The sequence below is a fragment of the Centroberyx gerrardi genome, chromosome 9, assembly GCF_048128805.1.
Source record: "Centroberyx gerrardi isolate f3 chromosome 9, fCenGer3.hap1.cur.20231027, whole genome shotgun sequence".
Classification (NCBI taxonomy): Eukaryota; Metazoa; Chordata; class Actinopteri; order Beryciformes; family Berycidae; genus Centroberyx; species Centroberyx gerrardi.
Genome location: NC_136005.1, coordinates 12,593,960 through 12,620,760, shown reverse-complemented (window position 1 = coordinate 12,620,760; position 26,801 = coordinate 12,593,960). Strand labels below are relative to the sequence as shown.

Sequence of the window (26,801 nt, the reverse complement as noted above, 5' to 3'; positions counted from 1 at the left end):
TCTGGATCAGGGTAAACGTCGTTACTGACCCAAACTGCTTTGCTGCTCTATTCTTCTCTTCTCCCTCAGCCTTTTAAGGGCTTATGCGTTTCCTTTCACAGGTCACCTCACTCAGCGGGTTGAACTTCTGCTGAGTGTGAAGCGAGGGGCCATTTCAGAGCACGAAGCCTGTCTGATGCTGCCAAACACAGCAACATGGTTTAGAATAGATCAGTAGGTGAGGGAGTTAGACAAGTAGCGCTTGTCTAAGAGGATGTCACAGGGAGAAGCAGAGGAGTGGGGATGTGTGTGTGTTTGTGTGTATGTGGGGAATGGGGTGGGAGTGCTGATGTTAAGCTATCAGGGAAGAGGCACTCAGCCTCTTAGCTCGAGCGACTGCGACAGCATAACGGCTGCAGAAATGAGCAATGACAGCTATTCACACGTCTGCTATTTGTGTGTGCTCAAAGGCACATTAACCATCTAGCAAGGAATGAAAAATGGCTGCAAAGTTGTGTGTGTGTGTGTGCGTGCGTGTGTGTGTGTGTGTGTGTGTGTGTGTGTGTGTGTGTGTGTGTGTGTGTGTGTGTGTGTGTGTGTGTGCGTGCATTCAGTGTTCCAGTTTATTTTCACTCAGTGGCTTCTTGTGAGTGCATTCCAGGACGCATACACACACACACACACACACACACACACCTCATCCATCCTTTATTGGGGCAGAATTCAATGGCAAATCGAAGATGAAGCACCTGAGGTAAAATCGAATCAGAATCACAAATGAAGCGAAAACTGAATGAAGTGAATTTGCTCGCCGGGGCGGAGGGAAAAAATCAAACCCGGAAAATAACAAAAACCTATATACTGTGCATATTGGATGAAGATAAAACAAAAATAAGATTTCCAGATGAAAAATAAATAGATGAGCAGGAGGACAGAAATGAAATCCTCAGCTGAAAGCCGGCTGGTGGCCGCGCTGTGAGGGAGAAGGAAGGGGGAGGGAGGGATGGAGAGAGTGGCAGCAGATAGAGAGAAAAATGAGAGATTTAGCCACTCGTCCCACAGTGTGCCTGTGATCGCTGGAAGAAACGTCATTCCTCCAATCTGCCATTTAATTACCGCGCAGACAGGAAGGGCCGCTCACACAGCGTATGCTTTAACATGAGATCCAATCAGACGAGATTGGAGCAGGACCCGCAGAAGGTGTGCAGAGGAAACTGACGCTAATGAAAAGAAATCAATGGGCTCATTTTCTCCGCCGCTCTGTCTGTTCCACCCAAGCAAGACGCGCTTTTTCTCTCTCACCGTCTTGCTTTCACTCCTCCATAACAGCTTGACATTACATTTTGTCCGCCTGTCCAATAGAATAAGTGGATTTTAACTTATAGTTCTCCGCTGGCACTGCTCAAATTATATTTTTTTTCTGACAGATCGGGGTGTTTTTTTTTCCTAATTAGGGCTTTTATAAAAGAAGTCCCAGGCTAGCTGATTGAAAGAGTATACAATGAGGCTGGGCTTTTTAAGATTGGGGGGAAAATGAGATTTCTCATTTCTGGAGACTTCTGAAACCTTAATGGGTTTCAGCCTCTGGTGGATGGTTGATTCTGTCAATATCTCCTCCATTGAATCCCAGCTCTCTGCTCTCTCCCTCTCTCTTTCTCTCTCTCTCTCTCTCTCCCTCTCTCTCCCTCTCTCCCTGCACCCTGGGCTGACCTAATGAGTTCTGCTTGCCGGTGCTCTCAGTGCCCGACTGGAGAGGAAGGGAGAGTGAGTAAAGTGATAGAAAAGAGTCAGATGAGGGGTGATGCTTTACACGTAAATCTCATTCACACACTGTGTACACTAGATGAATACGGCGGCAGACGGAGCGCGGCGATGATAACCCGTGTTGCTGTTTTGTAAGGGCGGAACGCTCGACATCGCGTTTTTCCACCGCGACGTAAATGAGCCGCCTCAGTCTTTTTAATGATGAAAGGATCGAGGTGACGCGGGCTTAGAGTAGTTGGCAATGCATGATATAACTCTAGCGCTGTTATGTGACGCCTGCGACTTGTAAGGTTGGTGTTTTCATAATAAATACAGGTTCCTTTTTAAATTGGTGGGGAGGGAAGATAATGATGAAAGATGTGATAGAACATTGCAGAATATTGCTGAGCAAAAATGTTGATGCCAGTAATCTCCAGAGTGTGCTGCACTGAGAATAAGAATATGTTGAATATGTTATAAAGATAACCATTCCCTCAACCATCAGTTATTTTGATGGTGGTAACATTTGTGTCATCAATCCATGGTGGTGGTTCGCTCAGCTCGGAGGAGGTGATGATATTGATCCCGTAACGCATATCCAGGTTTGATGTATGGCTTATGAAAGGAGTTTTAATATCTCCCCTCTACTCTCTATGGCCCTGCCTCCCACTGTCCAGGTAGCACAGTAATGGTCTGCCGGATCAATGACCAATAATCAATGAAACGGAATGAACCTCGGTGCTTTGCCTATTACTCCACAAAAAAGAGGATCAGATGGAACAAAAGATGAGGAAGGAAAGCACACGTTTTCTTGTACAAGAAGCAATTAACTCTTTAACATTTTTTCAATGCAATAAGAATATAGTGTCCTGTGACTGCTGTTGAGGCTTTATTTACGATGCAGAATTTATTCTCCTCTCCTCTCTTTCTTCCTCTCCTCTCCTCTCCTTACACACTCTCCTCTCCCGTTTCTTCCTCTCTCTTCTCTCCTCTACTCTCCCCTCCTCTCCTCTCCTCTCCTCACACACTCTCCTCTTTCTTCCTCTCTCTTCTCTTCTCTCCTCTCCTCTCCCCTCATCTCCTCTCCTCTCCTCTCCTCTCCTCAAACACTCTCCTCTCCCGCTTCTTCCTCTCTCTTCTCTCCTCTACTCTCTCCTCCTCTCCTCTCCTCTCCTCACACACTCTCCTCTCCCCTTTCTTCCTCTCTCTCCCCTCCTCTCCTCACACACTCTCCTCTCCCCTTTCTTCCTCTCTCTTCTCCCCTCTCCCCTTGTCTCGTATCCTCCCCTCTCCGCCTCTCCTCTTGCCTCCCATCTCCTCTCCTGTCTCCTCCTCTTTTCTTGCCTTCTTTTGAAGTGAAGTACAGTTCTGTCGTTTTTTTTAACATCTTGTATCATTGCTATCTTGACTGACTAATGGTTTCTTTTGATGTGATAACGATTTGAGTGTCTCTGTTTTTAGCTGGACTTGTCAAAATAAAGGTGTTTTAGAATTCAAATTTTCTTCTTGTCTCCTCTCTCCTCTCCTCTCCTCTCCTCTTCCTCTCCTCAGGTGTAGCCCATGCAAACGCGGTGGTGAACATGCGGAAGGTGACCCACCAGACCATCAGTGAGGAGTTGTCCAAAACTGTCCTGCTCCCCTGCCTCTTCACCCTGCGCCCCAGCGTGGGTCCGTCCCATGAGCCACCCAGGATCAAGTGGACCAAGGTGTGGGGCCAGAGAGGCTCCGACGGCCTGCAGAAGGAGCAGTCGGTCCTGGTGGCCAAAGACAATGTGGTCAAGGTAAGGAGAGGGAAGGCAGTGAAAGGCTCGGTTTCAATGCAAATCGGGAGGTTTGCATAAATTTACTGCAGGTGTTTATGTGGCTTTCACGTTGACTGATGTTCCTGTTGCTCAGTAACAAAGTTATTGTTGTGTATCGTGACTCGGCTGTGCTTGTTCTTCTCTTACTTTCCTTCCTACCCTCGTACCTCGTCCTGCTTCCTTCCTCCTTCCTACCCTCACTCCTCGTCTTCCTTCCTTCCATGCCTTCTCTCCCTCCTCTTCATATTTCCTTTCTTCCTTGCTTCCCTTGCTTCCCTCTCCACCTTCCTTCCTCCTTTTCCTCTTCCTTCCCTCTTTCCTTCCTTCCTTCCTTCTGCCCTTCCCTCCCTTCATTCCTTCTGCCCTTCCCTCCCTTCATTCCTTCTGCCCTTCCCTCCCTCCCATCTCTTCCACCTTCCTCCTCTTCCTCCTTCCTTCCTTCACTTTGTCCTCTTCCTTGTTCCAACCTTCCTTCTTTCCCTGCTCTTTTTCCATCCCTCCTGCCTTCCTTCCTTCCTTCACTTTGTCCTCTTCCTCATTCCTTCCATTCTTCCTTCCTTCCCATCCTCCCCTCCTTATTGCTTCCTCCCCTTTCTCCTCTTCCTCCATCCTTCCTTTCCTCCTGCCTCTGCCTCTGCCTTCTCTTCCACCTTCCTTCCTTCCCTCCCTCCTCTTCTTAATTCCTTCTTTCTCCCTCTCCTCTTCCTTATTTCTCCCCTCTCTCCATTTCCTCCTTGCTTCCTTCCATCCTTCCCTTTCTCCTCCTCCCTCCCTTCCTTCCCTCCCTCCTCTTCTTCTTTCTATACCTTCCTTCCCTCCCTATTCTTCCTCCTTACCTTCTTCCTTCCCTCCCTCCTCTTCCTCCTTCATTGCTTCCCCTCCTCCCTCAGGTGAAGAAGGCCTTCCAGGGTCGTGTAACACTGCCTGGTTACCATGACAACCGCTACAATGCCAGTCTTGCTCTGAGCGGCCTGCGTTCCAGCGACTCTGGTCTGTACCGCTGTGAGGTGGTGGTGGGCATCAATGATGAACAGGACACAGTTCCCCTGGAGGTCACAGGTAAAAACAGCGGGGGGCACTTTCTCTGCAGCTGTGAGTAATGCACTGGACTGGAAGTGTTAGTATGCAGAGGGTCACACTTGGGGTGGGAAACTCTACCTGCAAGAGCAAGCCTATCCTTTTGTTGTATACCAAGATGCACTTCATACAAACGTCAGGAATCGGACAAACATTTACTATTTCACTGATTTCCCACAGAAAAATGTATTAGAAATGAATGGATCTCAAGAACCCAGAGAGATATAGGTTCATATTTTAAGGCTTTCTGTAGATAGCTATCAAAATCAAGCCTAGGTGGCGAACTATCTAGCAAGCTAGTAAGCTAGCTGTCTTTGCCTGTAGTTATTGTTCCTGAGATTGCAAGCTAATTTAGTAATCTGACGTCCTCACCTCACATCCTCAGCTATGTGTAGATGTAACGCTAGTTTTATAAAGTATATATATGTCAGTTTTCTGGGCTGAGTTGACCCATCCCAAGTGTTCAAAATGGCCAACATGAGAATAAGGTCAATACACTACTAAAGATTTTGGAAAGTGGAACACTGCATTGGCTTAAGTGTGCGGATATTTACTAAGATTCTTTTATTATCCAGCACCAGCACAAAAATTGTCTAGGCGGGTGAGTGGTAGGAACCCTAACCCTTGATTGATGGCAATGTAGATGCTAAAATTTAAAGTAATAACCTGTGATTTTCATATAGATAAATGGTCATCTTGCTTCTCTCTGTCACAAATTTAGTAGTATAATAGTGATTCAGTCTATACCCAGTTCATGAAAACATGATATCATCATTATATTTGCTGTTTTAAACACCTGGTTTAGATGTGTTTCACGTCTCCAGCAGCAGCACCAGTGGTTTGTTTGGAATAAATAGAAGAACTGGGTAGTTGTGCAGCATGTGCAGCGATAGCCGCCATGGCTGAACAGACAAAGAAAACACTGATACCTACCTCAGTCTTCCTCGGGGAGGCAGCCAGCGCTAGCCAAGCTGCTCAGTATGTATCAGCATGTCATAGCCTGAGGGACAGTGACAATAACAATGACCAAGAGCTGTTCTGAGTTAATATACTCTTGTTTCTGTCAGTTAGCGTAATTATGATGAGCTTATCAATTAGCATTTTTATACCATAATTAGCACCCTGATCATTCCTGTGTATTGTTTTGATCAGATGGCTCTACACTGTAACGTGTTTTAAACCACTTTAATAATACAATAGTATTAAATTTGGACAGTTATGCCAATAAAGAATTACTGGAATAAAGAGAGAAAGAAAGAGCGCAAGAGAGAGTCTGTAGATACCCTCATAAGGTCCATTATTATTATGATTCAATATCATCTTATTGAAAATTTTATCTCACCATGGCGTGGTGGCATACCAGGTAATTAGACCGAACACTCCCCAGTTGTCATTGTGGCTCCTACGCGTCTTTTTACCCACCAAAATTATTGTCCCAGGGAAACAACAATCCACTCTTTGGTTGTGTACAGCTCCCCAGTTGCTCCCAAACTCTGCCACTATGAATAGTAATGACTGTTTTCCATGTCAGGTTAATGCAGCCATTACACCCTGGGTTGTTTACTCTCCATGAAAAAAAATGTCTGATGGGAGGGGGAAAGGTGAGGAAACTAGAACGTATAAAACATTGTTGACCTGGGCCTCTCAGGTGCTGTTCATGCAATGACAGCCTAATGAAAGCAATGAGGTATTCAAACCCAGCAGTGTACACTATTATTAGATAGTGCTACTCCGAGGGCTTTGTGGCTCTCTGTGGCTGGACTGAATGAGCTAACCATTTACTGTATTATTTTTGTGCAGGACGCTTGGATTTGTGATATTGTCAAGCCACCCGGAGGTAGCTAACTGTAGTATAACCATAATTACCACGTCAAAGCATTTTCGCTGCAGCGCTATCATCAGATTCTTTCCAGGTCACTAGCTATTTTTAATAATTGGCTATTACAGTAATGACTACAGGGGATTCACACACTGCATTAGCTGCTGTACACTGTCCTGCCGCTCACCACAAATCCTTGCTAATGTTGCTAACGTCAGCGCCGCTGCACTCTAAAAGCCCAGTAGCCTCATTCTCTTGCCCAGATACAGCACAGTACAATACGCTGGCTACATCATCTCCCATTGAGAATAACACAGATATAGCCTCCACTCCATTACCTAGATATAGGCCTAGCTCCCGTGTGTGTGCGTGTGTGTGTGTGTGTGTGTGTGTGTGTGTGTGTGCAAGCATGCTTATGTGTTTGTGTGTGTTTCAGTGTGCGTGTGTGCTCGCATGTGCACGCGTATTGGTATGGGCCACTGTGTCTCCATAATTACATCAAGGAGGATGCTATCTGGGTTTCGTGGGCGAGCGAAGCACCTCATCTTTCTCCATAAGAGCACTTTATGGGTAGTGAGTGAGACCCCTGGCACTATGCTTGGGAGACCCTGCCTCCTCCCTCTCTCGGCCAGTCGATTAACACGCTATGAAAACCACTCCTTCAGAAAGAAACCAATTACGTGTCCGTCGAGGAGAAGCCATCTCCAGGGCTTAGCCTTAATTGGCAGTCACGCTACATGGCAGACCACAGCCCTCCTCGCACTAATTCTACTGAGTGCTTAACGTATTAATTAGCAGGTATTGATATTGCTCAGCTATATCAATATCATATTAATCCACAGGGCTCTTCTGATAGACTCATTTGTGTGTGTCTAAGCCCTTGATGAGATTTCCTTCCTCTCTATCTCTTCTTTCATTTCTCTCTCACTGCCTCTCTCACTCTCTCTCTTGGCTCTATCTCTTTCGTGCTCCCCTGTCTTGTCTCCCTCCCCTTCCTGTCTTGTCTCCCTTCCTTCTTTCTTTCTTTCTCTCGGCACATATTGACTGGTCAATTGCCTGTGTCTCGCCAATTAGAACGAGGTGCCATTGATTCTGTGTGTCAGCCGTTGTCCATGGTGAGATATGGCTGGCTGCGGTTAACTGGTGAGGGGACAATAGATATATCAAGCACTCTGACATGGTGAAAACCGTATTGTAACACTGTTTCCACAGACTCTGCAGACTGTGTGGCAGACTCTTAGCCAGTTTCTTAGTAGTCGCCAACCTTAAACTATTTCAAAGGTATGCAAGCTCCTTATGAGCTCGTGTAGTGAAAACATATTCATGTATTGAAAATATGCAGACCCATTTTCAAACCCTTCTTTCATGATTTTTAATATTATTAGTGTGAAAGGAGATTCTCACAGTGGAAGCCCACATTTACCCCAGTGCCGACATTCCTCTGTGCACTTTAACAAAGCAAGTGATATGATATATGTTATAATGCAGAGTGGTGTACTAAGCAGGGGACCAAAGGACACCTACTGCTGCATGTATTTCTTTTACAGCGTTACAATGAGGGCATCGCTCAATTATAAAGCTTTGGGCCTACCCACAAATGGGTGCCATCCTGTTTTCCTCCCGGGAGGCTGTGCAGGAACGTGTGAAGATGCAGCACGGTAAAAATAGAGAGATGAGGTATTGAGAATGCAGCCCTCCTGTGGAATGGGACCGGGTTTCCCGTACGGAGAGGAAACCCATTTGTCTCTCCAGTGTATGTGTTAGCCAGCCAGCTAGCATCTCTGTTTGGCCTGGATCCCACTGCCTCAAAGGAGAAAGGATGGAAACACGGAGAAACAGGGAGAAGAGAAAAAGAGAGCGAGAGAGAGAAGAGAGGGAACAGAAATGAAAGAGAGGATTCCTGCTCCACATTTCTGTGAAGTGGAGCAGTGGAGAATGAGACCGGGATGACGGAAAGGCTGGACGGACTGCCAGGAATAGGGAGGTGTACGTGTGTGTGTGTGTGTGTGTGTGTGTGTGTGTGTGTGTGTGTGTGTGTGCATTCGTACGTTCATGCATGTGTATGCGCGTATCATTTATGTGTAAGGGAGAAAAAACACACACTTGGCCTTGCTTGCTTTCTGCACCCATAGCCTCGGGCGTTAATGCTCAAATTGCCCCCCCCACCCCTCCATCTCGGAGGAGTCTCTGTCACTCTCCCACACAAAGCCGTGGAAGATAAAGGAGCCATGTTAGTAGCCAGACGCCCACTGGCTTTCATGTAACTGGCTGCTTCTCATGGGAGGAGAGCTGGGTGACTGGCAGGCAGAGGTGGGAGGTGAAGGAACGTCAGACGGACACTTCAAAAGCTATTCCCCCCTTTCACAGCTCAGGGAATCGCTTCTCTCTTTGTCCCTCGTTCATTTCTTATTCCTCTTCTCACTTTTTTTTAACCTCTGTCTTGAGACTCTGTCCTTTCTTGTGTCTCTCTCTCTCTCTCTCTCTCTCTCTCTCTCTCTCTCTCCAGTACGTTCTCATGCATCTCCTTCAATGCATTGTATCTCTCTGTTTCTAGCTCCGCTTTCTTTCTCTCTCTATCATTCCATGAGCGTGGAGACAGGCTGTGGGTGTAGCAGGGTGACATTGTGTGTTTACCGTTAAAGCAGTAAAATAAACATTGCCACTGTTTGTCGTGCACTGTATCCAAGGGCAACATCTCTTTTCTCTGATGATAAGCTGGCTGTCTCTCTGATGCAAATGAGACTCACGTACGGAGGTTGTTGAACCCGTTTGCTGTTGTTTCCTCCTGCACAGATGGAACAGTGTTAGTACATGATGATGCTGTCTAAAGGGCTGTGGGTTTATGTGTCTCTGTGCATGTCCATGTTCATGTTTTAATGGCTCAAGGTTATGGTTCATAATTATTGCCATGTTTCAAACACAAGGTTGCAGTTCATAAAATGAGAATATTAGTCTCTGGAGTATCACATCCCGTCTCTCTCTCTCTCTCTACTCCAGGTGTGGTTTTCCACTACCGGGCCCCTCATGACCGCTATGCCCTGTCCTTCCCTGACGCCAATAGGGTGTGTGTGGAGAACTCAGCGGTCATAGCCTCGCCAGGCCAGCTCCAGGCCACCTTCGCCGACGGCTATGACAACTGTGACGCCGGCTGGCTGTCCGACCAGACTGTACGGTAAGGCTTTCACATGCAGGTAGCTCAAAAGCCAAAGCATTGGATTTGCAATTTTGGTGTTGCCATTGGAATAATTCTTTACTGTGATTATGGTTACGATGGTGATGCCATGCAAAAGTCCCCATGGTCACAGTAAAGAACATCCTCAAGGGTATTATGGCTTTTATGCAATGGTTACCAACATGTATACTGTCTGAAAGGTTTTCCCAAAAGTAGTATACATACATGAGAAAAACAATCAGGAATTAAACAAGATTGTTAACTAGCCCCATGGTTGCCATGAGAGTTGGCCATAGCAACCGATAAAGCACAGCTAGCTGTTCTTTATGAGAATTAGCAGCATGGTTAGAGCGCTTCTTTGAATAATGAAATTATCCATTATATAATGCGCAGCACACGCCATTGGAGAAATCCCCAGTCACGCTTCTATCCTGCATCCGTCTTCTGTTAGTCGTGGAGGAGCTGTTTAAGCCTCTCCTTTCTCAAACTTTGTCATACAGAAATGAACAGGAACAGGGCATACTGTAGCACAAAAGTAGTATTTCTCAGTCAGCTATACTGTGAGATGATTTCTTATGATAGCTGAAAAGAGAACAGAGCTTGAACTCAGGGGAGGAGCAATAGTGAAACCACAGGCCCTGACTTGTTCCATACAGTAAAAAATGCTACTTTTACAACAACTGCATCTGTATGTCTTGGACCTAACTGTAATTAGCAGAGACTGGGGCTGTACGTGTTCTGTCAGCAGTGTGTAGGATCAGGTTGCTATTTTGAAACCACAATCAGACAGTTGTTCCAGGATGATATTTTTGATTATTTGCCACATGATCAAACATTATAACAAAAATAAATGCTCTTTGCTACCGAAGATTTGTCTCTGCCTAAAACAAAAAAACTTACTGAAGTAGAAGTATGAAGTATAATAGTGTGAAAATCATTTTTGATCTTTTTGGAGGTTTTTATAAACACACAACTATCTGATATAATTGGATCTAATTGCTTGTTTGCACATTGGAAAGGCAACTAACTACGTCTGCCCCCTCCGAGCTGTCTGTCGGGATGCTGCCTCTGTTTCAGCTTGCCACCTTCCATTAAATCCTTTTTAACAGGGCCGGTCAGAGCTTGTGTCTCAGCAGCGGTCTGCATATCAACACTTTCATTTCAAATCACTGTTACTATAGTAGCCAAGCAGATTGACTGTTGTCTTATTGACAGTTTCTCAAAACCCATCCCGGGGCACAGCTTCCTTTCCTATTCCTTTCTCTCCTTCCTTCCTACTTTCCTGTTGTTCTCACTGGGGAGCTATCTAATTGGTCCAGATCCAGGAGGCTCTGACTGCACATCAGCCGTGAGGAAAATGTCCAATTAATACCTTGAAAAAATACAGACATCAGCTATCGCTTCATCAGCCACCAAGCAGAAAGAGAGAGGGAGAAAGAGAAAGAGAGAATGGCAGGGAGACATTAGGAGGCTTAGTTCTTTTGTTATACTCTGATGAAAACAGGTTGCAATATGAGCAATATGAGCAATATGAGAAGCGCTGTGGGTTGATATTTGTGTGCGCCGGCATGTGTGTTTGCGTGCGTGTTTGTGTGTGTGTGTGTGTGTGTGTTCATCCATATGTGTGTGTGTCTATGCCTAGTTCTTCATAAGTCTCTGTATGCCCGGCGTAATCTTTTAATCAGCCTCTTTGCCTGTGCCCTGGTGCTGTTGGAATCAATGTACTTGTGGAATAATTGCACAGTTGGAGCCAGAATATAGATCGCTGTTTTCTCAGCCCCCACAGGCATGCCAAGCCGCTGAAGGAATTCCTGATTCTTTTAACCTCTCCTTGACTCCCTGCCTCTCTCTCTCGCTCTCGCTCTCTCTCAATTGAGCTTTATTGGAATTTTTATAATGTCAGAACATAAAAAAGCCATTTTTAAAAACAATTTAAAATCAAACGGTTGGATAATTATTCTGTGAAACTCACACTGAAGGCAAAACGAGTAATTTAAATAGATATCAACTGAATCGCTCTCCAGTAGTTGTCCTCGGGTTGTGGTGACATTATGAATTTTGCTGCTGTTGCTGCATACCAGACTATGGCAGTTCACCCAGTAGGAAGGGTGATATTCGTGTATCTCTTTTTGTTATTCTTTGGCAAATATATTTGGGTAATCTCTAAGAAGAAGATATCTTTAAAATCATTGTATTCAGGGCACAAAATGATTAAGTGTTGTTCGGTTTCCACCTTATTTTGTATGCGGGTGAATACAGACTCGTCCCTGGGGAGCCAAATTTGTCTCTGGCCAGGCTATGTTCACTCATACAGTATCTCTCTCTCTCTCTCTCTCTCTCTCTCGCTTTCTCTTCTTCTCTCTATATCTGTCTCTCTCCACAGGTATCCCATCCAGTCACCCCGGCCTGGTTGCTATGGCGACCGCGAGGACTCACCTGGAGTCCGTAACTACGGCAGTAGGTCCCCTGATGAGCTGTTTGATGTCTACTGCTTTGCTAAGCAGCTGCAAGGTAGGAGTCCGGAGCTCCAACCATCAATTTAGGTTTAGTCATGCATGGGTCCTCTAAGACCTGGGTCTGCGGTCCTAGGACGCTGTGACCAGGCCTTAATTCTCTGTTAGCACAGAAAGGAAGAGGCGGTATGCAAGACGGAGGGAGAGAGAGAGGGGAGGAGAGCTGGTGGCAGTGAGAGGGAGGGAGACAATATTGAGCCCAGGTGTCATGTTACAGCCTCCTTCAGGCAGTAGTTAAAGTCCTATGTGGGTCAGAAGCATCATCCCAAAACTTCACTCTGAGTCACAATGCCAGAGTCAGCAGTGGAGAAAGACCTACAGCGGGGGGGGGGGGGGGGACAAAATAACAGAAACACCACATGAAAACGGACTTGAACCCTGAAGTAACTAAATTATAATTACAAAGGCAGCTACACAGGTGAGTCACATTGAGCTGACTGCCAATTAGGAGTATGTGTCAGCATTAGAAGACAATCACCGCTTTTATCATGTGAGTTTTCAAAGCAACACGAGGCAGCGTGAGTTCCATTGAGGCCAAATAGTCGGTCCTAGAATTCTAGGTGTATCTGTCACAAAAACTGCAAAATTATTTAATGTGGCAGGGGGAATACTTTCGAAAATCATGACACCATTATGTACAAAACGGGGAGAAACTGCATTGGCAAACACCTCTGTGACAAAAACTACATTGTGAGCTTCACAAAGCAGGGCTGTCACTCGGAAACTTCTTATATACAAGGCCAACGCACAAAGACGCATAACACAAAACCTGGATCACTGGGAAAAGTCTGAGTAATTTTTCACTCTTTTTTGCTACATCTAGAAGGGTTTATGTTTGGAAGAAGCCAAATGATGCCTTATATGTTGCCAGCTGTTGAACATGGTGATGGATCTGTAATCGTGTGAGCAGCCATTTTGTGGGTTAGGGTCATTTTGGATGCATTCCATTACGTAAAGATTTCTCCTCGCGTCTCCTCCTCGACTCCTCGGTGAAAGGTCACGGGGGAAATGAGGAGAACATGCGAGGAGGAGAGGAAGCCAGTGAACCGTGTCCTGTGAATCGGAATATCCTCGCACGCGCCGCATTAAAGTGACGTTTGAAGCGTTGCATTGAGGCTCCTCCCACATTGTACTGTATCCCCTTCTCCTCCGAGGATTACAGCTGTCTAAATTATTGTAAGGCTCATATTTTATCCACATAGACACGTTTCAATTTCTAACACCTAAAAGAAATTTCTATGAAATGTTTATGCGTTATTGTGGAACTTTTGTCCTTTTTGCGACTTGGGTTAGCCAATAATCATGTAGGCTATTTGATATCTCACTAGCAATAAACCGAAGCTTTATTCTTTTTATACGCCTAAATTGCCATAGATCTAGCTGTAAGAACATATTGTGCAAATGAAAGGCTGTTAATGAGGTTTAATAAAAACCTATTATCCCCGAAGGGAAATTCCGTGGCAACCTACACAAACACAATTGACCAGAAAGATTAATACAGAATGAGAGGCACATCAAGGTTTTCAAACACGGCAATAGGGTTGGGCGGTATCCAATTTTTGACACCGTTAAACCTTCCCCAAATTTTCCCGCGGTATACGGTATTACCATCTGATTAAAAATCACATTGTATGGCTTGGAGGGAGCCACCAATTCCAAATGATGAATTTATGTAGTCGCTGCTATACCGTTTCCCGCCACAAGGTGGCTGCAGTGCACTTCAACTGTGATTTTCACACGACAAAAATGTGATACATGTTCCAGTTTTATTCTCTGAACAACATCAGAAACGGAATAGCAAACGTTGCATATTTACAACAGAATATTGAAACAATAACAACAAAACATGTACAAAATTAACAGCATGTCATCTATATTTGTTGTCATCAACAAATATAAAACTTGAGTGCAAATACAGCGTGTAGCCTAAGGTAAATAAAAAATAGTGCAAGGACATGAAATTAATTCTCGGGCGTCTGTCAACCAAATGGAATGAAATTAACAACAAATTGTCTATGGGCTACAATACAGTACAAATAAATTAAATTAAAAGCCTATAGCAAATAATTTATCAAATAATAACAAAATAACAATAAATAACAAAAACGGCAGTAACGAAAATGGGCATAAAAGCGTATCCTACAGACCGCAACGTTAGGCTATTCTTCAAGCCTATTCTAGGTTTTTCGCCAGAAAAACAAGCATACCGGTATTTACTTTTTCCAGCTTGAGCAGGGCACGTAACGGACTTACAACTTTGCCTGCGGTGCTGAACACCCGCTCTGATGGTGAGCTTGTTGCACACGCGCACAAGTACTTTCGGGCCACCCTCGACATCAGCGGAAAGCGGCTGGCTCCATTTGACTTCCACCAGAGAAGGGGATCTTCGTCTCCGTGAATCACAGGCTCGCGACAATAGGCATTCATCTCTGATTCTGCTCGCTCCTCTATGGTGCCGAGTCCGACGGGACCTGCCGCGCCCGCCGCATCAGCTGTTTTTTTGCAAGAGACTGCCCAAAGTTATCTTTTTTTTCGGGGGTGCAGGTTGGGCATCTCTCTCCTCTTCTTCTGCCAGAAATTTTTTTATGACGGTAATGAAACGGACACCGTTGCTATTTTCAAATACCCCGGGATACCGTATTACCGTATTACCGCCCAACCCTACACGGCAAACAAACAGGTCACCCAGAGACGACACAGAAAGTGACTCCGGCAAGAGACAAATGCACTGGCCTTGATGTGAAAATATGTCCTTTCATGGCTCAGTCATTAGGCAGCCACATCATGTCCCGGGTCATGAATATGGCCAGAATGAAAACAGAGGTATGCCTGAATGGCAGAGAAAGTCCCCGTGAAGAGATGTGCCTTTTTCCATGCGGAGATTAATCAGCTGTCAGGTCTCCTCCTCCGTCCCTGTAATCACATTCAGAAGCCTTAAGCCTTATGTGACAGCTCTGTTACTTATGCCTATAAGGGCAAAGTTTTATACCCTACAACTCAAACAGAGCTGTCAGCATATGAACATTTAACATAGCGCTTAACAAATGTTAGGCAAAGATTTAAAACCTATTACTCTTTGGAGAATATATTACATAATAGTTTGGGCTTCTTACAACTGTGGGTTTTATTCATTTAGTCATTTTTTCTACATATTTCTGACAGTATGGAGGTGAGCGTCAATTATCTTCACTCATTATTTCCACATACACCTGTGTATCCTCCGGCCACGTCTCATTAGAGGACATTAGAGGCAAGGAGATATGAAGGCTCCTTCATGCGTCTTTTAACCATTTGGAACATCCTTAATGATGGCGGCTCATTTTTGGTCGAGTCAAGGATGAAAGGACGGAGCATAAGATGCATTTGGGCCAAATGGAATGCACTCTAGGTTCAATGATTTCTCTGCGTGGTTGTACAGGATCAGGGGCACCCAATGGTGCAAATACCATTTCCTCACGATATTCCCATATTCCAAGGTAATAGTGCCCCATACACACTGCTAAGCAAATTCAAGAAGTTTCATGAGATAATTACTAAATGCTTTCCATAGCCTCGCTAATCACCAGATCTAAACATCTTTGAACTCTGGAGTGCAGAGTGTGAAGTAGATTTCCACCTCCTTCATTCCTCAAAGAACTGCAGGCTCTTGAGAATTGTCCCACTAAGTACGGTTAGGTATTTGATATTCATATACTGATGGGTGCTTCTGCAGAACCAAACACAATACAGGGGTTGGTGTACCTGGGTCACTCTTTACAAAGTGGTAAGAGCAGAACTGTCATTAACTATAATTGTAGTAGTTACCAGAGGTATTTATAGAGGGAATAAACACCTTGTATGTGACCGAAGTACTGAGCAGAATAGATTACATGGCCACCTGTAGGTTTGTCTGCAGTGGTTTTCAGTAAGCTTTTGTGAAATGAACAACCTCATTGAAGTAATCAGCAGATAATTGTTTTCAATCAAAACTGAAATTACTTACAAAGCAAAGAGCTTGTGTTTTCTCTTAGTTTGTATACAGCCTTAGTAAAATAAACTGTTCAATAGCCAGCCATATAACAGACACGGATCAAATTGTATTTGCAAATAACTATTATTAAGTAATTCTTAATTTGTTGTAACTTGCTTGTACCAAATGTCAGTTAAGTTGTAAATATCAATCCTAGAAAGTTGCACTAAAATGACTCAACAATCAAATACTTTACTGTGATTGTCTTGAAATGTGAAAGTTGAAAGTTTATTGCATATTGTGGCAAGGCAGTGCCAAACCATGAGGCACCTTAGTAGGCTAAAACAAGTCATAAGTATCTGCAGTTTGTATTTGGCCCAGGTCTGCCATATATAATATTTAGTAGCACCTTCTAAACAGTCTTTTATAAATATTTCCTAGCCAATCTTCTCACACATCACTCATGCAATCACATTCCCCTTCGTTCTCCTTTCCTGTTGTTCCCTTCCTCATCCTCCACCCTCCACCCCACTGTCTCTGTCTATTCATCAATATATCAGCCACTTCATGCCTTGCCCTCTGCATAAATCTCCTGGATCCTCATATCAAACCCGTTCTTCTGTCTATAACCTCTCTCCATTCACTCTGTCCCTCCTCCATCTCATATTTCTTCATCACTCACTGTATTACCAGCGGCTCATCTGATCATATAATTTTATTTCTGCTTTGCAGTCGGTACGGCCCTCTTAAGCTCTCTGTCTTGCTCTCTCCAGCCCTATCATGCATCACTAATTTATCCACATCTCAACCCTCCTTCCACTTCTCCCTCTGTTACTGGTCGTGTTCTTGTCTTCCTCTCAGATCCCTCTTTATAACTCCTTTGATTTCAGACAGTGATCAATCAATTTGATTCCTTTAGGTTTTGTCTTTATAAAGTCTTTATCTGTACTTTGGATTGGTATTTTTTTGTGAAATTGTCTTTTATGCAGAAAATACAGAGCATTCACATACATGGCAAGTAAAACTTTTCTTTCAACTCTCCACTCCAAGCCTCCACCTCTTACTTCCTTCACAAAATAAGTTGACAAAGGAGGAAAGGAGAAATGGCAAAAAGATCTTATTGCCTTCAAAGTAAAATGAAATAGTCACAGGCACACATGTAAGCACACACACACACACATACACACACACAAAGTGTACCTACACACCTAGAGTGCAGTGCACAACCAACCAAGTTGCCCAACCAAACCAACCAAAAACGTTCCATTGTAAGCCAATTGAACAAAGAAGAGCTTAGTCTAAGGGCCACAGTGCTTTCAGGCTCTCCACCTTTTGCTCTGTAACACATTAAGCTTAACTCCTCATCTCTCCTCTTCCTCCTCTTCCTCCTCTCCCTCCTCCTCCTCCTCCTCCTCCTCCCAGGCGAAGTGTTCCACTCCTCATTGCCAGATAAGCTGAGCCTGGCCACGGCCTCCACCCACTGCCACTCCCTGGGAGCCCAGCTGGCCACGGCCGGGCAGCTCTACCTGGCCTGGCAGGCCGGCCTGGACCAGTGTGACCCAGGCTGGCTGGCCGACGGCAGCGTCCGCTACCCGATCAACGTCCCGCGGAGGAACTGCGGCGGGGACGAGCCCGGGGTGCGGACCGTCTACAACAACCCCAACCGCACCGGCTTCCCCGACACCACGGCGCTGTTCGACGCCTACTGCTACCGAGGTACCGTGAACGCTGTGATGATAAACTCGATGTGACATCATCGTGGTAATCGCCATGGTAACCAGAGGGAGTCCGGGGACTTGTTTTCCATTCTGGTTTTTAATTAGTGCGAGAGATGTTTGTGTCACGCATGAAGTAGCAGCGACGGAATTGTGTGACATTTCTGTCCCCCCTGGTGGATTTGAAGGCTTGTATGTTGTGGTGTAGTGAAGCCTGAAAGAGAGAGCAACCCAGAGAAAGACTGAGGAAACAAAGAGAGAGAGAGAGAGAGAGGGAGTGGAAAGCGAGGTAGAAAGAGAGAGAGAGGGTGAATGCGTCCAATAGGGATTTGCTGTGACCCTGTGTTTGACCTTGTCCTTTCATTGTGTGCCACTTGAGACTGGAATAAGTTAGTTTCATCTTCACTTTGGAATGACTTTACACCCCACTAAATGTGCATTGATAATGTGTATTTTATGATGAGATTTTGTATCCAGTGCAGTGTAGATTGTATCAGGCTACAGATTAAGAATGATATTTGAAAATTATATTTCTGCAGATAGAATGATACAAGAATTATAGAGTTTGTTTTTACAATGCCAGCTTGTAAATTTTTAATCGCAGCAAAACATCTGCATAACCTAATCAGTTTATGTAAACAAGAACAGCATGAGAACAGTGCAGCAGTGCATTTGTCAAAAAATACAGCTGATAGATGAGCCACTTCATTGCACCAACAATGTTTTGTGCACATTTAAATGAATATTTAAAACAAATGATGTGTTTGAGCTAGCAAAAGTAGATAAAAATGGTAATATGTTTTGTTTAATACCACAGATCTGGTGACATGTTCGTGTAAATAATATTGCCTGTACAACCGCATTAATACCACATGAACATAATTGTATGCATATTCAATAATTCAATAGTGATAGGCATTTGCTTTTAAAATAATGGATTTAGAAAAATATGCATCAGCTGTGATATAACTTTGCAAAGCCTATAATACCTTGTTCCATGCTCTGAATTTAATCTTGTTTCAATAGCAATAACAGCCTCACTGACGCTGCACTGGCAGGAGAGTAATAAAGTGAAGTTCAATGCTGTGTTGTGCTGCAGCCGATAAAGCAGGTCAAGTGAAAACAGCACAGCTGCTCTGAGTTAAATGTGTGTTGTGTTTTCCAGCCCACCAGTCAGCAGGGGTCCAGGCAGCGGAGGCACGGGGCCTGACTTCGTACCAGACCGCAAATCCAGCAGCAGAGGCCATATCCTCGGTCACTGAAGCCCAGCGTGGCGCCCCTTACCCCAAGTCTTCCACCTGGACTGGCCTGGTCAATTTGGACAAGGCAGGGGTCCGCTCCATTGCTGGTAGCAATAACTCCTCTGAGATTTCTGAGGAGCATGTAGTCATCCACATCCAGAACTCTCAGGTCTGGGACGATACCCAGGCTGGGCCCAGAACCGACCAACCCAGCCAGGAGGACTCTGGGGACCCAAAGAGTAGCAACACCCTGGGCCTTTCCGCCCTGGAACACCTGGAGAGCCATGGAGGTTCTGCCCATGAAGAAGAAGGCGGGGAAGACGGTGGCCATTTTGGATCCTCTGACCCCCCACCATTATCGTCCATAGCGTCCTCCACTCCCCAGTCTCAGACCAGTAACAGTGTGTTGGCGGAGTTTGTTAACTCTCTGATGAGGCCCTTTAGGTACTGGACTGGAGGCGAGGGGGAGGAAGACACAGAGAGTCCTGCTGCCACAACTGCAGGAACCTCAGTGCCTGAGGAAAAAGCAGGAGAGGAACAGGCACAGGGTGAAGCAGCCAGAGGAAACCCTACTGGACCAAAAGCCGGGGCGAACAAAGGCAGCATGGACAATGCTATCATGGAGCATAGGAGTGGCGCTTCTTCATTCATGTCTCCTACCAGGGAACTGCAGAGTCCAGAGGAGGGTCTGTCTGAGCAGGAGAAAGAGGTGATGCCATTGATTCCATTAGTGCCTGCAGTCCAAAGCGCAGGGCACAGTGACACCACCACTCAGCCTGGGGAAAAGGACCCAACTACATCTCTTACCAATCCTCCATCCACTCTTAATGGTACGAGCTTTTCATGATTCTGACTCATTATTGTTGTTTGTGTCTGTGGTGTGGTGTGTGTGTGTGTGTGTGTGTGTGTGTGTGTGTGTGTGTGTGTGTGTGGTGTGTGTACATTTGTGTTAGTGTGCACACTCGGGAGCATGTGTATTTAGTGTATGTGTGTGTGTCTTGAGTGCATCCTGCTTTTATCCAGGTTTCACATTATCTTGAAATTATTTTGTTTTCATGCTATCTTTACTAAGAATTATTTACTAACCTTTAAAAGCAATAGCTGAGCATGACATTGAAAGCCTAGTGTTTACAGGGAAGGCCAGCTGAAAAGATGTGTTCTATTCCAGATGGAGGCTCAGTTCAAATATGTTGCTAGTAAATACAGGAACTGTTTATGTCATGCTTTTTAAATAGCTCCTCTTGCTATTTCTCTCCATTCCACTTTTTCTTCTTTTCCCTGGAGTATGTTATAATATATTCCTGCTCAGGGCAATTTGAAGTATCACTGTAAATTTAATTAAACAGTAATTGCAAACATAAACAAAAGGAGCTTACCACATATATCCAAAATATGTGAATGGAGACTATTTTGCTTTCATTCTGATATTTATTTACAGTGTGCTTTATGTAAAGGCTGACAGAAAAACTGACAGCTAAACTTGAATTTTAATCAACTAGGTTTGCTTACATATGTATTGTTTGTTTGCAACCACACATACTTGCATTATGAGTTACAGTTTCCTTTTTTTTTATGAAATCATACAAAACAATACAACAGAATTGTTATGCTGAAAACATGACCAGGATTAGCTTTGGGGGATAAATAGACAGAGGAGAGAAAAAAAGCAGCTTGACCAGACATACAAGTTTAAGTATTTTGTGCTCTGCAGTTTCTCTGCAGAGAGAGAGAGAGAGAGATGGGATGAGGGAGAGAGGTAGGTCTACTGCACTGTGCTGACCAGGCTAGACATCTTCCACCATATAAAAGAGCGAGAGAGAGAGAGAGAGAGAGAGAGAGAGAGAGAGAGAGAGAGAGAGAGAGAGAGAGAGAGAGAGAGAGAGACAGGGAGAGAGAGGGAGAAAGAGAGAGAGGGAGATGCTCTGGGGAGTATGAGAAGGCCTGACAACTGCAGGGGTCCAGAGTTAGTTTCTTTTTGTTTGTGTGTGTGTGTGTGTGTGTGCGTGTGCGCTGCCTGTGTGAGTGAGTGAGCGCTAATGTGTAACGTAGTGAGGGCCGAGGAACCCGGAGGCCCTGTCAGTCAGGTAACATCCACAGTGCAGTGAATTCTCCACAGAATGGTGCTGTACACCTGGGGATAGAAAAGGTCACTATTTTCCACTCATCTCTTCTGAACACACTCTGCCTTCAAGCCCCAAATCAATTCCTGCGATTCCTCCAGTTTATAAATAAAGGGCCAGCGGTAGCCTAGAGCTTAGAGGAGCGGGCTGGTGACCGGAAGGTTGCTGGGTCAACAACTGCTGTTGAGGGGTGTTAGAGCAAGGCACCTAAACCCCAAATTTCTCCACTGAAGCTGCTCATTGGCCAGCAGCAGAGGAATGCGGTGGTACTGAGCAGCTCCCAGGCGTGCATGTGTGTAACTGTAGGAATGTGAAGCGCAGTATTCGCTGGGAAAGAGCATACATGCACAGTCAGCTCTGTCTGGATAAAAGGGGAGAGGCTGGCAGCTTTTCTTTTCATGACTACCACATGGAAATAACATATCCCTGGGCATCAGCCATACTGAGAAAGGAAGAAACAAAGAAAGACTGTAGAACTCTAAACTCTCACTCAGGGACAGCTAGAAAAAACGATTCAATAAAGGCGATAGGATTTTCTCACCTAGCAATCACCGGCTTCATTAATATAAATACTCACAGCTAGGCTACCTGAAATCCGACGCCACCCCCAAGGTATTAATGTTTCACGTCGGCTGAAAATCTAAGCTTTAGTCTGCATGCATTATTCACAGCCGTATCCAATTAATGTGGAGGTTGGGCTGTGGCGGCGTTCGCTCTCACCTCCATCTATGTCTCTGCCAATTTGGCCCCGGCTCTCTGAAGGTAGGTGGTAATTATCACCGAGGCGAGGATGAGCAGAGCGAGAGGGGAGGGGGTGGGGTGGGGTGGGCAAGTGGAGGGAGAAAGGGGGAAGAACAGAGAAGAGGGGGAGGAGGGATGAGGAGGGGTAGTTTCTCTCTCTAATGTTGTCTTGATGGAGAGCTGCTGAACTGATGTCTCTTCTTAAACTAGCATCAGAGGGCTGAATTAACTGTCTTATTGAACACCGCGGGCTATCCCTTGGATCTCAAAGCTCTCGAGTTATCGATGGTGCCGTGTTGCCTCTTTGACTGAGGGAGACGGGGAGCATGCGTTGCACTACAGAAAGTATCCATCTTAAATAAGTCATTTAAGCTAATATTGAGTCTTATTTTTCTTAAAACAAGTGAAAAAATCTATCAGTGGGTTGAGATAATTTCACATCAAATCAACCTGTTTGAATTTTCTTGAATCAAGTGTTATTTTCATGATATTAGTGGAGCGATCTGCATAGAACAGAAGCATTTAGAATATCACTGCAAGCAAGTCCTGATCTTCTGTCAAAAAAATACATGTCTGCCTCACGCCAGTCTCATCAACCCCAGGAAATAAAGCTGTGATCGACGCGCAGTGGGGCTTGTACACTGACACTCAATGTAGATGAGTGTGACATGATTCACATGGCCATGCAATAACTTCACAGCCTTCTTTATTAGATGCCGTATCTGCGGAGGAACTGAGGCGGCGTTGGCACCGCACACTGTGTACCAGAGAATCTCTCACTCTCTCTCCCTCTCTCTCTCTCCCTCATTGTCAGCCTCCACTCTCACAATTTAATATCATGTTTTCCTGACCCGAGGGATTCTTTCAGCCCGTTTACTCCACTAAAGGGAAGTCAACACAGCAGAACTACTCTCATTGGAAACACACAATGGAGCCACATAATTGATTTTACCCTATTTACCGATATGAAAAGAGTTTATTATAAGTTTGTTTTGCAGAATTTCAATGTTGAGTCGCCGCCTTTTCTCAGCATCTGCTTAGCACAAGCCCTACGCAAACAGATTTACAGTAGCGGAGTAGAACTAAAGCTCTGCTGTAAATAGCACCATGAAATCATCCAAACCTATGACTAATTCTCTAATTTTATTTATTATATCAGTCATTACATAGATGATCAAACCAGATTAATGTGTTTAATTATTCTCACTTTCATCAGTGTGTGTAGTAAAAGTGGGTAATTAGCTATTCAGATTATTAATAGGACAATTACGCCGGTCTACGCGGCTCTTATGGAAATGAACCTCAGGCTCATAAACCTCACTTAGGCGTAAGGCAACACCAGACCTTCTGAATAATTTACATACATTTTAATATTTTATGTGTAGACATATTTGTGTATGTTTTCCCTCGCTTGGTAATTTGTTGTGTTGGGTTGTGTAGCATACCCCCTGCTGCATTGCTATACTTTTCAGACATCTGAACTGAACTGAGGACAGCCAAGCCGAACTGAGCAATGATGATGGCAGCAACACTAGCTGGGGCTCTCAATAACCCAACTGCACCGCTGCCCTAAAAAAAACACACCAGGCGTGAGTCACACATACAGCCAGCTTGAATTATTGATAGTGTAGACAGTGTCTGGTTTAAAGCAGTAAGCAGATAAGGTACAGTGGTCCACTTCATCTAAATAAACATCTCTAGATGGAGCTTGTTGTAGATGCACAAAGGAAGCAGTTTGCCGACGGTGTTGCGAGTGGTCCTGCATTTTTCCACATGGCTAGTCTCACCACAGGCAAACATAATACAGCAGGGGGCTGTTTGGGGTAAGAGAATCCGCAGGGAATGAGAAAAAAGGGACAGAGAAAAGAACTGTGAAATTGCCTTGAATATATCCTTCCATCCTTTTTGTGTCTGTGTGTGGGGTATGTGCGTGTGTGCGTGCATGCATTTGTGTGTGCGTGTTTGTATGTGTGTATGTGGTTATGGAGGTCGGACAATGGGTGGCTCAAATCTTTGTCTACAAACTCCAGTAGCTTTAGCAGCCACACCGTTCAGCACCACTGGTGGAGAGAGTAGCCTAATACATCTAACTTTAGCAGAAATTACTATAAATTGCTGCCTTCACCAAAGACTAGCCTACAGCTTACAAATGAAGAACATACTATCCAGGGAAAATTGAGCCAAACTCCCAATTGCATTTTAATGTCTTGATTTATTTATGCATATTTATGCAAACCTTAAATGAACTACACAAAAGCACATCTGGGCGCATATCAGCCATGATAAATATAAACTGTTGGGAAAACGATTCTAAATATCAATATTATTACATTAAAAACAGTGAAGGAGTCCTTACAGGAAAAAAAAACACATAACGTGATACGTGAATTGTCCACATGACTGTGTGTGAGTTCACATGTGTTATCCACAATATGTGACTCGACATTATTTCACATTTTCACAAGTTATTACAGTCATGAACAGTGTCATGTTTAGACAATTCCACATGTGCTAAAATAATATCACATGAATACAGTACCTTGGCATTATATGTTCACATGTGCTTACATAATTTTCATGGTGTCACATGCCAAAACGTGTACTTCACTGATCATAATACCCTCACATGTGAGAGCATGATATCACGTGATACCACAGGTGAAACACGTTATCACATGTTGAATTTGTGTGGTATCAGGCATTCTGTAAGAGTTTCAGGAGAAGCGTTGTAACCTGGCAGGAGATTTTAATTGCAAATTCCACATCCATTAAATTAAATCCATTTCCTCCCTTCAGCAGAATCATATTAATTAGTCTATTTTCTCCTTCTGTTCCCTGTAGAATTCAGTGCATTGGGTCCCAATGAGAGAACAACACTCAGTGAACCTGTCAACATATCCAGTCCTCAGAGTCCCAGAGGGGGCATGGCCTCAGCCCCAGTCCCCAGCAGCCAGCTCCGGTGGGCCATCAAGTCTATGCGTGGCTCCAAACTCGGCCCCCCTGGAAACGTAGCCTATGTAGGTAAAAGTTCCACCTGGGAGCCCATGGAGGCCAAAGCGGGGCCCCTGGAGGTGATGACCCTGCCTACCTCTCTCCGACTGGACAACCCAGAAAACTATTCCGGTGAGGGGAGGGACCAGGACGAAGAAGCGGGTAACAACCCGCCAGCCACCAGAACTGTGACCGGGGAAGAGAAGGAGACGGAGGGGAGTGGTGAAGGAAGTAACTTCCCTGGTGGGATTGGATCGAACGTTAACACCAATACTCTGGACAGCAGTAGTGTCAAACTTAGTCCTAAAACAGAGTCTTCACTCACCCAAGGCCAGACTGAGCACATGACTGTAGCTGAGCACACTACTCTGTCCCAGTGGCAGCTAGTGGAGCAGCCCACCACCCCATCTCAGGACCCCCAGGGGCCAGAGACGGCAGAGGAGGCCAAGGGAGAGATCCTCTATGTCCGCCGGCCTACTGAGCATCTCTCTTCTGCTCCCGTAAACAGAAGAGAAGGCAATTCCCATCCAGCGTTTACCCCTGTTTTTAGGAAGCAGGGCAAGGATCAAGCCAGGATCAAGCAAGTCACCAAATCTGACGTGGTGACTTCCACACCTGAAGCCCTCATGGAGCCCCTGACGACCTCCGAGACGACCACAGCGGAGCTTCTGATGACCACAGACACACAGAGGACAGATCCCACCACCACCACAACTACTACCACCACAGGAGATTCCTCCGACAGCGCTTCCGCCAAGGAGCCGTCCATTTCCATCGCATGGGATCAGGTAGAGAAAGAGAAAACGGCGGGTACAGTTGACCCGCAGTCCCGCCTCTCAGCCACTCCAACACCCAGTGATGGGTCTCAATCAACTGTAGCCTTCATTCAGCTGACCACCCTCGCATCATACCCCAAGGGCGGTGCCACTGAAATGGAATCCAGGTCAGCAGTGTCCGAGTCCTTCGTGGTGGGAAGTCGCTGGACGCCTTTCAAAGCGGTGAACCCCAAGCCTAAGGAAGACCAAGCCCCGGCGACGAAAGACACCGCCTACAAGAACCCCTTCGGCATCCTCGTACCCAACTGGGGCTTCGGGCTCAACCCATCAGGTATGTAAGCTTCCTAGTCTTACTGATAAATTGACTTCACCGTCGTCATTATCTTCGTGATTATGAGTGATTATCTAATCAGAAGCTATTTATCTAATTATGTATGCAGCTCAGTGAGAGCCAGAAACATAATTCACATCGTCGCTGTCTTGAGGTGACATACAGTAACATCATTATGCTAACACTGCTGCACACCTCCCAGCCGAGTCCACAGGCTCCACAAACCACCTGAAATATACACACCTCTATTTTCTTGCTCTCTTGTTGTTTCACTCTGCATCTTTCCCTCTCTCACTTACGGGAACAACACTCTCTCTCACACACACATGTCATGCATTCTTAATCTAGGCTTTTTTTTTTTTTTGCTTTACATCTTCTTTTCTTTCCCTCTCCCTCGTTCCCTGGTTGGTAGCGAGACAGCTCTATACAGCATGGGGTGAAGCCGACTAGGCCTTAGTGAAGTAATTAGTGGGTCAGAGTGAGCGCAATTAGGTGAACTGGGGAGAAGCAGAGATCCTACTCCCCAACAAATCAATGTAGACGCAAACTACAAGATGGGACTCGTAATTGACTGCAGTCTCTTCTCCTTTCTCATTCTCTGGTTCGTTCTTGTTCACTTGCATTTCTCTCTTGCTCGACTCAACTTTCCTCTCGCGCACTCTGTCTGTCTCCGAACTTATTGTTCATGTTCACCATAATAGCGGTGTGTGTGCCCTTTGTCTCGGCTTGTTCACATTGATTTCTTTTGATGGGTAATGGACCTGCTGCATTTCTCCCACTGTGGGAGAAAGCCGCTGAGTAAATGAACATAACAAATGCTATGCGGTTAGGG

General features: G+C 45.1%; 1 protein-coding gene across 1 annotated transcript in view; it reads left to right on the top strand.

The window, feature by feature from the left end:
• Positions 1–26,801, top strand: part of ncanb (neurocan b) — a 134,876-nt gene that overhangs the window by 49,824 nt on the left and 58,251 nt on the right. The window contains exons 4-11 of the mRNA XM_071926009.2: positions 3,274–3,503; positions 4,415–4,583; positions 9,418–9,592; positions 11,976–12,103; positions 17,477–17,770; positions 18,935–19,840; positions 24,713–25,362; positions 25,426–25,969. Of these exons, the coding sequence (XP_071782110.2) occupies positions 3,274–3,503; positions 4,415–4,583; positions 9,418–9,592; positions 11,976–12,103; positions 17,477–17,770; positions 18,935–19,840; positions 24,713–25,362; positions 25,426–25,969 (3,096 nt within the window). The remainder of the gene's footprint in view (positions 1–3,273; positions 3,504–4,414; positions 4,584–9,417; positions 9,593–11,975; positions 12,104–17,476; positions 17,771–18,934; positions 19,841–24,712; positions 25,363–25,425; positions 25,970–26,801) is intronic.